This window comes from Nelusetta ayraudi, unplaced genomic scaffold (genome assembly GCF_046127955.1).
Source record: "Nelusetta ayraudi isolate G7.1 ecotype Tasmania unplaced genomic scaffold, CSIRO-AGI_Nayr_v1 ptg000075l, whole genome shotgun sequence".
Lineage (NCBI taxonomy): Eukaryota > Metazoa > Chordata > Actinopteri > Tetraodontiformes > Monacanthidae > Nelusetta > Nelusetta ayraudi.
The window spans coordinates 713,524-726,061 of NW_027466125.1; the positions used below are offsets into that span (position 1 = coordinate 713,524).

The 12,538-nt window shown below is 49.9% G+C and overlaps 1 protein-coding gene and 1 long non-coding RNA gene across 4 annotated transcripts in view; both read right to left on the bottom strand.

The window, feature by feature from the left end:
• glra1 (glycine receptor, alpha 1) overlaps positions 1 to 8,649 on the bottom strand; it is a 72,988-nt gene extending 64,339 nt beyond the window's left edge. For all 3 annotated transcript variants that reach the window (XM_076043429.1, XM_076043428.1, XM_076043430.1), the window contains exon 1: positions 8,471 to 8,649. In XM_076043429.1, coding sequence (XP_075899544.1) covers positions 8,471 to 8,541 — 71 coding nt within the window. In that variant the 5' untranslated portion in view covers positions 8,542 to 8,649. The remainder of the gene's footprint in view (positions 1 to 8,470) is intronic.
• LOC142899708 (uncharacterized) overlaps positions 1 to 12,538 on the bottom strand; it is a 272,243-nt gene that overhangs the window by 135,609 nt on the left and 124,096 nt on the right. The gene's annotated exons all lie outside the window — the stretch shown is intronic.

Here is a 12,538-nt window from a genome sequence, read left to right on the forward strand (position 1 = left end):
TACTGACATGTGGTTTTGTAAAAGACAAGAAAAAAAAACAGGACTGACATTGCTCACAGTCCAGGTTTTTCTGGGGGACTTTCTTGATGTGAGCAAGTGTTGCGACTGCATGGGTTCGAATAGGGAGGGGGGCGAGCTGGGGGGTACGGAGGGGTGAGAGACGGGTGAGAGCGACAGCGCGTCGATATCTTATCAGGGCGTCACAACCTGAGGAGAAAGCACCCGCCATGGGCGGCGCTGCAGCGTCAGTAATCTGATAAACGGCCCCCTGCTGGTGGGAAGACGCCGGGTCGGACGATCTTTCTTCTTTCTCTTTGCGGAGGCAAATTAGCCGGATGGAGCTTATCTGGAAGTCCCGCCGCCAAGTGACAAATCCGAGGCTTAATCCTCTTTACACGGGCGGCGAGCGGCGAGGAGAGCGATTGGATCGAGAACACAGAGCGACGGCGGCGGTGGCGGAGAGAGAGAAAAAAACAAAACAAGCAAGCACATTTTCTGTTGTTTGGGACACAATGAGGACTGAGATCAGTGTGAAATTAGCATTGAGCTAACACAGAGTGGCGTAATCTGATTAGTCACACACACTCACACACACACAGTGGGATTACAAGTGTCCCCGCCACCGCCGCGGGATGTGTGACGAGGCTCCAGCCGGGGAAAAGGTCAGAGGTCGCCCACCCTGCACAATGCTGGGATGTAGCTGCGCTAGCCCAGCATGCGAACAGCCTCCTCTCTCTCTCTCCCTCTCCCTCCCTCTCCTTCTCTCTCTCACACCTGCAGCAGGAAACAATCAGTGCTTCCCCAGTTGCCTAATCAAAGGTCAAGGCCAGACCTGAGGCAGAGCCTCACGGGTCAGAGGTCAACCGGACTCTGTCTCGCTGCATGAGTGTCAGAGCTTCAACACAACAAGGCGGCGTCACCCACACAGGTTCATCTAATCAGGAGCAGGGATCAGCCCACAAGTCACTCAGGTGACAGGCAATAATGACGACAGTGCGAGTCGTGTCATCGCCCCTCGGTGATGTCACGAAGGGGCACACGTATACCTCTCCCGGTCCAATAGCTAAGGTGTTAGTCTGGGCTGACAAGCGCCAGCCCTCGCTCAGCCTGGCTCCTTTAGCCCCGCCCCACTTCCTACAATGCCCCCCCTTCTGGCTACTTCTGATCAATCAATCAGGTCTTTGGAGGTTTGAGGAACATAATGAGGAACACTCAGGGCTAATGATGAGCCTCCCTCCAGCCTGCCCTAGCCGCCCCCCCGCCCATCTCCCCTTCGCTGTCTTCTGGCAGCAGGCGACTCAGCGGTTTCTCCCTGCTGACCTCAGCTCTTGGCTCCTCCACTTATCTGAGGTAAATCAAAGCCAGCGTGACGCCTTCACAAGACCACCAACAACAACGGCAGCGGCGGCAAAAAAGTCTGGGACGCCTTTATTGTGAAAGGGCTTCAGCCAGCCTTCTTCCAGACTATCAGAGAGGCTTCAGATGTTTAGAAGTGCCCACACACATCAGTGAAGCAAAGTCTATTGATGTTGCCTTTATCTTCTTCCTTTTTTTTTTTGAACTTGGCAGCTCGCTTAGAAGGAGGAGGAACCACTGGGAGGGAACCAGCAGCAGCTTTGCATCAGCAATGATCAAACTGGAGGGGGGGGGGGGGGGGGTTCAGATACCCCGACAAACCACAGTCATTGCCTCACTGTCCCATGGCAGAGGTGAAATGCAAAGAACAGGTTCTGAAATGTACTGAAATAAAAATAATATATACATATAATATATATATATATGTATATATATATATATATATATATATATATATATATATATATATATATATATATATATATATATGTATATATATATATATATATATATACACATATACTGTCTATTTGTGTATATATACATATGTTGATAAGGTTTTAAGCTTTCTTTCCAAGGTTCTCTAAAATAATCTCCCTCTAAAATATGATGATCCAGTTTTAAATGTACCAACACAAACAGCGCAGTTCCAATAGCTCCACTTCAAGCATCAACAACTATAATAATAAGAATAATAAATGAATGACTTATGAATGACAACAGAGTATGTATCTTATTGAGATCTTTAACACAAAAGTAACTATCATGTATTTCCAATGTAAGGGGTATAAATATATTTGTGTACTATTGTTGGGAGTCAAAGTAAAAAGTGGTCAGAAAGAGAAATATTCAAGTAAAGTACAGATACCTTTAGTACCCTAACAAAGTATTGGTACTTCCTAACTTCTTCCCACCTCTGCTCCACAGTGAGCAGAGAGACACGCCCACAAACCAGAGCGCTGCTGAGTTTCAGATGAAACTAAACCAAAGCAGGGAACACAAAAGATCATAATAATTTGTCATCACGACAAATCAGTTTTGCGGCCGGTGTCTGAAACATTTTCAGGCAGCTCAGCGTCGCCTCCGAACCCGGGAAGATTATTTACAGAGCAAATCTGTCTGGCAGGGCTGATCGATAACGTATCATCGTAGATCAGGATTTGGAAATGAACCCGGCCGGGAGTTAATGATCGCCGGAGCAGCGGTCGATCGTTTTTCATTAGAGGGGAAAAAAAAAAAATGAATCCAAGACGAGATTGAACGTATGAAAATGTGTTCTGTTGTGATTTGAGACGTTGGGGATGAAGACCAACTCATATCGGGCTGGACCAATCAGAAGCCCCCGCGGGGCTCCTAAGGTGCATAATGCGGTGCTTTTAATTTGTCGGAGGCGGGAAGAACAACATGATAAATCGTCATCAAACTCAGGAAGAAAAATCTCAGACTTTTGCGTGAGTGGAGGGAAAAACACCAGAGGAGTCCCTCGCAGCAAATTTTGAATCAATGGGTGCAGTTCCTTCAATGTCCACTAGATGAGACTTTCAAGCTAATCAAAAAAAGTTCTGAAAATTAGTGTAAAAAGTGATAAATAAAGTATATTAGAATATTAAAGATTTATTTCAGATGTTTTCATTTTATTTATTTTTTTAATTTTGTGTTTAAAATGGTAAAACTTTTATTGAATAGTTTTAGTATTTAGTATTTCACAAACCACCTTCATCTCTGAATGAGACTGAATTAAATTACAGGTTCATTTGTGATGGAGCAAGCAAAAAAAAAATGGAATAAAATTTGGGTTGTGAAAGATTTTTTTTTAACATATCCATATTTTTGCAGTCTGGACTCAAAGTTTCCTGTTTGCACTTTAAATTTCACAGTATTTCCAGCATCTTTTCCTGGAGGGTGAACTGCGAAATTGCGGAAAACAACATATCCTTTCTATTAAAAAACAACAAAACAGAAAAAAAAAAAGAATAAGAAAAAAAAAAACTCAGTCTCGGCGTATCAACACGAATCAAGACTAAAATTTTCCGCTCAGGTCGACGTGATTTTCCGAACCTCACGCGCCGCTTCGAGTCTGGCGGCAACGACGGCATCGTTCCACTACAGCCAAAAGTGACCAACAACTAAGAACACTGGCCACCGCCGGACTCTTGAATTCTGTAGAACTTCATCATGCGATCTCAGCGCGATGACGTCAGCAGACACGCAGCGGTGAAAGCGGAGGGGGTGCAGCTCGCCGGTGGGGGTGACACCCCGCTGGGTTTGGTGCGTGGACACGGAACCCAATGCCGATCGGTTCCGCGACGTCCCGCGTCCAAAAACATGGTGTCATTCCGCTAATTTTAGTGGGACAGAGGCTTTAGTGTGAAGCTGCTGCTGCTGCTTTAATCCCCCAGAGAAATAAAAACACGATAAAAACCAAGACTTCCAGTTTCCTGGACATTAGCCACTGTGACCTTAAACAGAGAGAGAGAGTGAGCAAGTGAGCGGCCGACAGTCGAGTGGCAGCACTCGAACCGCTAATGAATGCCAGCAAATAGAAATGTTAGAGCGTGGCGGCGGCGACAGTGAAATACCACGGCGGAGCGACGTGGCGCTCCATTAGGCCGCCCTGTCTGCAGCCAAACTAACCTTTGATTTAACAAACGCACTGCCGGGCTGCTGGAAATATAAAAAAAAAAAAAAAAAAAGGAAAATTTTAAAGGTCCCACGTCCCGTCGCATAGCACACCTTTACTCCCCCCCCCCCACGGCCCTCCCCCTCCCCCGTCGTCCTCCTCGGCTCCAGTGGAGCAGTGCCGCAAAATCTCCCCAAGAAAAACCAAAGACAAAAAACGCAGCATATTTAGCTCTCTGTTTGCAGCTTCCTGTAAAAACTGTGTTTGGAAGGGTGAGGGAGGGTGGCAAAAATGAGGTCTCAGAGGATACGCAGATATTGGTGCCCTCTGTGACATCACAAAGGGACAACGTCCAACACACACAAAGGTTGTTTTTTTTTTCAAGCCAAGCGAGATGAAGATTTTGTTTAATTTAAATTTTTTTGGTCCTTTAATTTCTGGGGAGTTCAGCGACACGACTCGTGATTTTTTTGTCAGACAACGATCCCGGAGTCAATTTTTCATAACGTGAAGCCTTTAATAATAGAAAAAGACATTTTGTGATCCTGTTTTAATCCCGACAGTTGCAGGGAGGGCGGGGGGGTTGTTGGGGTGAGAGTGGCGGAGGGGGGGAGGGAGGAAGTGGGGGCGGAGCTGCTGCTCCTGAGGGGAGAATCAGAGGATGAAAACTGACAAATGACCTGCCATAAATCATTAAGTTTGGTCACGAAATGCTTTAACACACCAGTGTGTGTGTGTGTGTGTGTGTGTGTGTGTGTGTGTGTGTGGGTGCATGCGTGCGACACATTGCTGCTGCTGCGTGCGTGTTCAAGGCCGGCTGAAGGTCGCCCTCCAGCTGCAGCAGACAGGTGAAGCGGCTGCAGGCCAACACCAAAGCCCCCCCCCCCCCCCCCCGCCCCCCCTCCAATCCCACCTCCCCCATCCCCCATCCCCCGTCAGGATTCACAGCTTCCCGCCGTTTCACAAGCATTTTGTGTGAACATTAGCGCTCTCGAACGCCTCTACGCCGGTGCCGACTGTTTTTTTTAAAGCCCCCAGGGGAGGTGAGGGGGTGGTAGTCAGGGGGAGATGACGCGTCTGACTGACTGGAGAACCAGGGACTAGCAGCAGCACTGCAGGTCCTGCCGGTCAGGGTGACAAAAGCTAGCTGCGGCGGATACAAGCGTTAGCTCAAACGCTAGCAGATGAACCGATTCCGAGCCTGATCAAACACAAAAATGTAACGCGTGCGGACAAAAAAATCCAGCATTCAGCTCACCAAAATGCTTGTTTATTTTCCTGCTGTGGAGCCTAACAATAGGAAATACTGTTTGTTTCTAAGATAGCTATGTAGCTACAAACTGGCTAATTTTCAACACTGAACACCTGCGTTTTTTCATCTCTTCTGTTAAAATAATTTTTTTTTAAAAATTACCCCAACAGCAAAAGACAAACTAATTCATTCACACGAAGCTGCTGCTTCAGCCACAAAACTCAGCGGCGGCGGTGGCAGTGAAACAGAGAAACGACTTCGTCTCATCTCCTCTGTACTTATTCGTCATTCCTGGCACGGCCTGCTGGGGACGGCCGGCTCTATTCCTGCGGAATAGCAACCCCGAGCCGGCGGAGCGGCAGGGGGCAAATTGTCTCGTTTCGCCGCTCCGTTCTTTGAAAGACAGTTTTTTTTCATTACTTCAATTTTCTTTCCCTCCTTTTTCCTCAAGTTCCGCCACTCGACTGCAACAAAAAGAAGAAAATCGGGCCGGAAAAAAGAGGGAAAGGGGAGAATTATCTCACCTCACAGCAGCCACTTTGCCGTCACTTCATCTAGATTTATTCACCTGGGGGGGACGGGGTTGGGTGCGGGGGGGAGGGGGTTACAGGAAGGAGGGGCGGTGGGGGGGGGGGGGGGGGGGGTAGTGGAGATGAATTTCCAGTCGCAGCGATTTTAATGTGAAGCCCTGATTTCCTGCTGAGGTGCGGCCAGGAGGAGACGTGCAAACATTAAATGCGTATTCATCAGGACTGGAGATCGACCAATCAATGTTCAGTAATAAGGACTGAATGTGGAATGAGGTTGTGTGTGTGTGTGTGTGTGTGTGTGTGTGTCCTGTAGTCTGAGATATCAATTAAGTAGTCAAGTGCAGCGTCCACAGGCCCATGCAGCAGCTAAGACGGCAATATCCCACCAAGTCGGAACAGTTCTAGTTCTATTAGCCGGATCGCCGTCCGTTGAACGTTAGTGAAGGAGGGGGCAAAAAAGAGAAATAAATGAAAGAAAAAAAAAACTAATTCAGGCAGCCGGTGTGAGGAGGGGAAAAAACGATCAGAGACATAGTGGATGGTTTTAAAGGGGCGGGGGGTGCGGGTGGGGGTGGGGAAGTAGGGGGTGGTGGGTGGAGCACATCACAGCGAATCGAGGAGCGATTTGCATACAATGTGCATTGGATGCAAATTAAAAAAGAAATTACAGAGTACAGTGAAAAAATGAACGACCACACACACACACACACACACACACAAACACACACACACACAAGGGGGCAGTGTGAGAGAGAGAGAGTTGTTTACGGCTGTTATGGAAATTAGAACCAGGGGGAAAACAGGAAAACATGACAAATGGTTAAAGAGTCGAAGTTCCCTCCCTCAAGATTTTTTTCTTTTTTTTCTTTTTTTCAGGGAGCTGCGATGAGCCAGGACGCTGCTTCCTGCTTCACTTCCTGTCTGGAGCGTTAGCTCAGAATGCTAACAACAGCTATGGGAGATGTCAGTTTGTTTTAAAAGAAAAAATCTAAGAAAATCAAATAATTGCAGCCCCAACCCCCGACGTCGTGGTGGTAAACAGAAGGGGGACACAGCGCCCCCTATGAGGGCCGGCAATTGTCAACAGGCACCTGAAGACACCTGAAGTGGCTGTTGAAGACGGCCTGTTTTAATCTGAGGGAGGTTTTTTTCAGGGGATTAGCGACAAACAGCCTCTTTGTTTTTCAGCCTTTTACTGCCCGGACGACCAGGAAGCAGCATTTTTAGCCCAGTGTTTGCAGCCTGCTGCGCTGTGTGGGGCACAGCAGAGCGGCATCAGTGCCCTGTGTGACATCATAAAGTATCAATTCTCCGAGGTAAACGCACAAAAGGATGCAATACAGCAACGCAACATCACAAATTACAGTAGAGCCTGATTTAAGAAAAAACAAACCAACAAAAACAAACCCCTCAACCCCCCACCCACCCTCACCATCCCCCTTTCTTGGACCCCAACTTCATTGTTGACGCAACCAAACACTGGCTGTCACTTCCTGTTTCCTGCCTCTCTCGCCGCCCACTGCCGGCCGCCCAGCCGCCGCAGGGTTCCTGCTGCCTGTGAGACGCTGCGATGATGAATAGGCAACTTTTTTAGAGGCAGCCGGGATGAGTAAATGTTGCTTCCAGCAGGGAGGGGTTTGGAGGGGTGGGGGGGGGGATGACCTCAAAATCAACATGGGTGCAGGGGGGAGGCGTGGAGGAGGGGGAGGGTCCAGGGCGCAGGGGGTTTCAAAACAAAATAGTGTTGGAGCGTTTATGTGCACAATCTCTTACGCAACAATTTGCAACACAACGATTCACAACACGACAAGGTGCAATACTACGACCTCCTACACGACAATCTGCTACACGACAACCTGCAACACAACAATCTGCTCCACGACAACCTGCTACATGACAGCACAACAATCTGCACCACAACAATCTGCTCCACAACAATCTGCAACACAACAATCTGCTCCACAACAATCTGCACCACAACAATCTGCAACACAATCTGCAACACAACAATCTGCTCCACAACAACCTGCTCCACAACAGTCTGCTCCACAACAACCTGCTCCACAACAGCACAACAATCTGCTACACAACCACCTGCTACACAACCATCTGTAACACAACAAACCCAAACCAGGACTCCACAGCGGCTTCTCACAGTGATATTTTTCCCTTTAGGATGACAAAGTCAGAGCTTACAGTGACGGAAAGCCACACACACACACACACACGCCACACACACACACACGCCACGCACGCTAGCACACAAATCACGCCTGCGCGCGTGAACGTGGAGCTGACTTCACCGTCCTCGTGCCTGTTGACACCAACTGCAGTGACCCCGAGTGGCCGCCAGTAGTCGCCGTCGGCGCAAGCGCGCGCGCGCGCGCACACACACGTATGAGCTCGTGCCAGCTCACTGTTAGTTACGCGCAGACTGAGCACGCGCATGAGCAGCAGCTGCAGCCGCCAACTTTCAGCGAGTCGCTCCGATTTTTCACGCAGCAAAGCAATAAAAATGCAAATGGTACCATTTTCCCTTCTGTCCTCTCTCACGAGCACGCTGGCGCGCGTGCACGCACGCAAACACATACACACACATAGGTGCAGCTCATGCAGACGCACCACTCACTTCACAAACACACGCACCCCCCGCACCCCCCCCCCCCCCCCCCACACACACACACACACACAGCATCCCATGCCGCTGCTCACCTGATAAACACCACCGTCTCCCACAGGTAGATCCCCAGCGCGTTCACGCGGCACATGTTGGCCAGTCTCATGATGTCGGGAGCGCGCGACGGCGGCGGGGTTGTGGAGGAGGAGGCAGGAAAAAATAATGAGAGAAATTAAAATCCTTCAGCGTTGGAGCGCGAGGAGGAGGAGGGGGGTGGGGGGGTGGGAAGAGGGGGATCGGGGAAAGGAGGGGGGTGAAGGTGGAGGAGGTGGTGGTGGGGGAGGGGGCACCGGGGTGGGGGGGGGTTCAGGAGCTCCAAGGTGAGGAGCCCGGCTGGTCTTCAGATGGCGGGATGCTCATGACCTCAGCGGCCGTCAGATCTTCCCCCGTGGCCGCCGTCACACCTCCGGGACGAGGCGAGGGAGGGGGGGGGGGGGCGGGGAGGGGGAGAGAGAAGGAGGAGGAGGAGGAGGAGGAGGGGAGAGAGTGTGTGTGGGAGGCCGGGGGAGTCCACCACGAGGAGAAGGAGGGGGAGAAGGGGGAGGAGGAGACGTTGAACGATCCAGCCGGTGCTGATGCTGAGGAGCGGAGATAGAGGTGGAGGTGGAAGAGGAGCTGGAGCTGGACGTGCTGCCGCTGCTGCTGCTGCTGCTGCTGCTGCTGCTGCTGGTCGGGGCTCAGGCTCAGTGAGTCCGTTGTGGGTCGGTCCGCAGCGGCCGGACACACATGATGCTCCTCCAGGCTGCTGCTCGCGGGGCTCCGGGACGAGAGGAGAAGGAAAGCGTCCGTGCGTAATATCCCAGAACGCGGAGCTGCGCGCGCCCTCACACGTGCACCACGGCGGCGGCGGCCGCTGCCGCTGCTGGACCCGTCAGGTCCGTTTTCCTTTTCACCTCCTCCCCCTGCTGCTGCTGCTGCTGCTGCCTCCCGGGGACGATGAGTAGTAGTAGTAGTAGTAGTAGTAGTTATTATGGTAGTAGTAGTAGAGGGGGTGGTAGTTGTTGTACCGCTGGCTGGTGCTCAGGCAGTCCGGCTCTGCTGCTCCCATCGTCCGCTGCTGCTGCTGCTGCTCAACTTGGAGGCGCACCGGCTGCTGCTGCTGCTGCTGCCATCCGCTCCCCCTCCAAGAGATAAATCACCCCCGCTGCGCTCCCCCACTCACCCCCCCAAAAGTCCCCGGTGTGGTTAAAGCGCCGTCACGCGGAGCCGCTGTGGCCGCTCCTCCATGGCTGCCGGTCGCTGCGTCCTCCTCTTCCTGGCGCGCAAAGAGGGACAGAGGGGGGTCAAGGCTGGGGCCGGGAGTCGATCTGTGCCGTGCCGTGCCGAGGCTCTACTTCCCTACTGCTGATGCTGATGCTGCTGCAGTCATTTAGCAAACTCCACAGAAACGCAGCCTTGCTCGTGCAGCCCGACAGGACACGCCCACAACGCGCAGCCATTGGCCGGAGCGCAGGCAAGAGGAGCGGCGCCCTGATTGGCCGTAGCAGGTGTCACTAGCCGGGCCGCAGGCGGTGTCCCACTAAAGAAAGAAAGAAAGAAAGAAAGGAAGAAAGAAAGAAAGAAAGAAAGAAAGAAAGAAAGAGCATTTAATTGAGGAGTTTCCCTGCTCTCTTCCCCTTTTTACGTTTTTTTTTTTTTTTTTTTTTTTTAAATGCTGTGGGTTTCCTCTGACTTGTGTCATTCCAGTAAAAACACAACATTAGCTAGTTCAAGAGTAGTACCAATAATTTAAAGTGGTGAAGGCAGCAATTTACATTAAACAAATGATTAATAAATATACACTATATTACCAAAAGTATTTGGTCACCTGCCTTGACTCACATATGAACTTAAGTGCCATCCCATTCCTAACCTGTAGGGTTCAATATGATGTCGGTCCACCTTTTGCAGCTATTACAGCTTCAACTCTTCTGGGAAGGCTGTCCACAAGGTTGAGGAGTGTGTTTATGGGAATGTTTGACCATTCTTCCAAAAGTGCATTGGTGAGGTCACACACTGATGTTGGTGGAGAAAGCATGGCTCTCAGTCTCCGCTCTAATTCATTCCAAAGGTGTTCTATCTGGTTCGGGTCAGGACTCTGTGCAGGCCAGTCAAGTTCATCCACACCAGACTCTGTCATCCATGTCTTTATGGACCTTGCTTTGTGCACTGGTGCACAGTCATGTTGGAAGAGGAAGGGGCCCGCTCCAAACCGTTCCCACAAGGTCGGGAGGATGGAATTGTCCAAAATGTTCCTTTCACTGGAACTAAGGGGCCAAGCCCGACTCCTGAAAAACAACCCCACACCATAATTCCTCCTCCACCAAATTTCACACTTGGCACAATGCAGTCCGAAATGTACCGTTCTCCTGGCAACCTCCAAACCCAGACTCGTCCATCAGATTGCCAGATGGAAAAGCGTGATTCATCACTCCAGAGAACGATTCTCCACTGCTCTATAGTCCAGTGGCGGTGTGCTTTACACCACTGCATCCGGCGCTTCGCATTGCACTTGCTGATGTCTAATCTGAAGGCCACATGAAGTCTGGAGCTCTGCAGCAATTGACTGTGCAGAAAGTGGGCGACCTCTTTGCACTATGCACCTGAGCATCCGCTGACCCCTCTCCGTCAGTTTACGTGGCCTACCACTTTGTGGCTGAGTTGCTGTTGTTCCCAAACTCTTCCATTTTCTTATAATAAGCTGACAGTTGACTGTGGAATATTTAGGAGCGAGGAAATTTCACGACTGGATTTGTTGCACAGGTGGCATCCTATGACAGTTCCACGCTGGAAGTCACTGAGCTCCTGAGAGCGACCCATTCTTTCAAAAATGTTGGTCAAAACAGTCTGCATGCCTAGGTGCTTGATTTTATACACATGTGGCCAGGCCAAGTGATTAGGACACCTGATTCTGATCATTTGGATGGGTGAGCAAATACTTTTGGTAATATAGTGTAGATATATCTCCTGAACTTGTTTTTAAACCCGCCCCTCCTACTCAACTGGTTAGCTACTCCTAACTAGTCATATTTTCTAACTATTCCCCCCACGCTAGCTAGTCAACATCTGCCACCTTCACCAATCCGCCACTTTAACTAGCCACCACTACTTAGCATCTTTGATAGCTTGTTAACGTTTGACCACTGTGGATAAAACATTCTGTAGAAGCCTATCAACATACATTTCCAGCGGCTAACTGAGGTCCACTAGCGCTAGCAACCTTCCCAGCTAGCTGTTGCCCTCAACATCTACCGGACAGTTTCATTCAAGTATAGCTGCCGTCTTGTTCCTGCCTGGCACAGCCAACGAAAAAAACAAAAACAAACAGCAAACATTTAGGTGTGAATTTCCGTTTCAGTCTTTATGCTTAAATGTTGTATGATGTGTCGATCTCCCGAAGTTTCACGACACAGTTCAATTTCCACTTTATCAAGGAAACTTTCATTGCCACCGCTGCTGGAGCCGCGCTAATCGTTTTCCGTTTAGTCTAACAATTTGTCGCTAATGCATTGCCGGATGTTACGGCAGTGTGTGCAAGCGTGAGTGTGCATCTCTGTGTGTGTGTGTTGATTTATGTTTAACGTGGGAATTATGCAAATTACCGCAGCGTGAATTTTTAATACGCCTTCCAGGTTTCAACGGATGTGTGTGTCCTCGTCGAGCGGATCTTTGCATTACTATACAACCATCCTTTGATAACGTCTCCTGTCATCTTACCATAGCTTTTACCCACACACACACACACACACACACACACACACACACACACACACACACACACTTCTCCCGAGGACCGTTTTGTCCGAAGTGTCCGCTGGAACGTGACTCTGATCTTAATGCCTCTGGCCACTGAAGGAATCACAAGGCTGAGTGATGCTGTGAACTGTAGGAGTGCGTGTGCGTGCGCACACACTTACACACACACACACACACTGAGAGGAGGAGAGCGGCTGAGTATAGACAACGCTGTCTTCATTACTGGAGAGGCGAAGCTGCTCCTTCAAGGGTTCGACCCTCTCAGAGCTCCAGGATGAAACCAACGACCGAAGAAGCCATTTTTTGGATTTTCGAAAACCCACCTTTGCGACAGTTGGACGTTTTTTTTGTTTTGATTTTTTTTCCTG